The sequence below is a fragment of the Phalaenopsis equestris genome, unplaced genomic scaffold (genome assembly GCF_001263595.1).
Source record: "Phalaenopsis equestris unplaced genomic scaffold, ASM126359v1 Scaffold000240, whole genome shotgun sequence".
NCBI classification, from domain to species: Eukaryota; Viridiplantae; Streptophyta; class Magnoliopsida; order Asparagales; family Orchidaceae; genus Phalaenopsis; species Phalaenopsis equestris.
Window position 1 is genome coordinate 401,525 of NW_018164682.1, and position 1,042 is coordinate 402,566.

The window sequence follows — 1,042 nt, forward strand, 5'->3', positions numbered from 1 at the left end:
AAATGAAAATATGACACTCAATTCGACTAAATGGAGAAAAAAATTCATAAAGCGAACCCCACTTGGTGGGATAAAAATCTGTTGTTATTGTTCCTGTTGTGGCACTTTCAAATTCCATGACATGAATACAGATACAATATTACTCATGTATTAGTTTATATATATATATATATATATGTATAATATATATATATATTTAAGTATCAAAACATAAATTTAATTTAAGAAAGAAGAAACTCAAATCATGAGAGACAATTTATATAATCTTCATTCTTCACCGAAGAACTCAACTTTTTCGCAAAATCCTCACATTTCTCCTCGCTCATTTCTTATTTAATTACTTGACAGACGGTCGATTATATATTTACTCTCTCTCTCTCTCTCTCTCTCTCTCTCTCTGTCGTAATTCTTATTTAATTATCTTCCTTCCCGCATGGAAGACTTGATGCAAGAAGCAAACGAACTCGCAAGGCCCCAATTGACCTTAAACAAAACAAATAATATCTCGTTTTCGTCCTCCCTTCTTCCACCATCTTCCCTCTCGGTGCATATACTATTCTCCCAAGCCTTCTTCCCCTGTTTTCCCTCCGCCCCCATCCCTATGACTCCGTCATCAAAAATCGATCTCCCCACCCACTTTCCCCATCACCTGAAGCCCTACGACTGGCAAAAGCTCATGTCATGGCTTCCATGAACTCACAAAGGTCAGTTCCTTCAACTTCTCCTTCTGTTATGATCCTTCGTTACACCAGAAAAGGAAAAGGGTTCCCTTTTTGCGGTTTACTTTTTTGCTTTATTTCATCAGTATGATTCTTTTTAGTTTCATCTGATTAAAAAAAAAAAAAAACTGCAGCTTTTTAAGAAATTTCTCAAATCCACCGATCTCCAAATTTAAAAAGCTTTGACTTGAAGAAGGAAAAAAAGGAAAGATACCGATTTCTTCTGAAGGTGTCTGTCCTCTGTTCTTCGTCTCACAAATTCCCCTCCTGGAACTCAATTAATGGAAAATTTTGGCCTGGCTTTTTCCCTGCTTTCATTCCTG

The 1,042-nt window shown here is 36.4% G+C and overlaps 1 protein-coding gene across 1 annotated transcript in view; it reads left to right on the forward strand.

The window, feature by feature from the left end:
• The first annotated feature begins 320 nt into the window (after window positions 1-320).
• The window catches only part of LOC110024016 (brassinosteroid LRR receptor kinase BRL1-like), a 4,571-nt gene continuing 3,849 nt past the window's right edge, over window positions 321-1,042 (forward strand). The window contains exons 1-2 of the mRNA XM_020723729.1: window positions 321-704; window positions 854-1,042. Of these exons, the coding sequence (XP_020579388.1) occupies window positions 1,001-1,042 (42 nt within the window). The 5' untranslated portion in view covers window positions 321-704; window positions 854-1,000. The remainder of the gene's footprint in view (window positions 705-853) is intronic.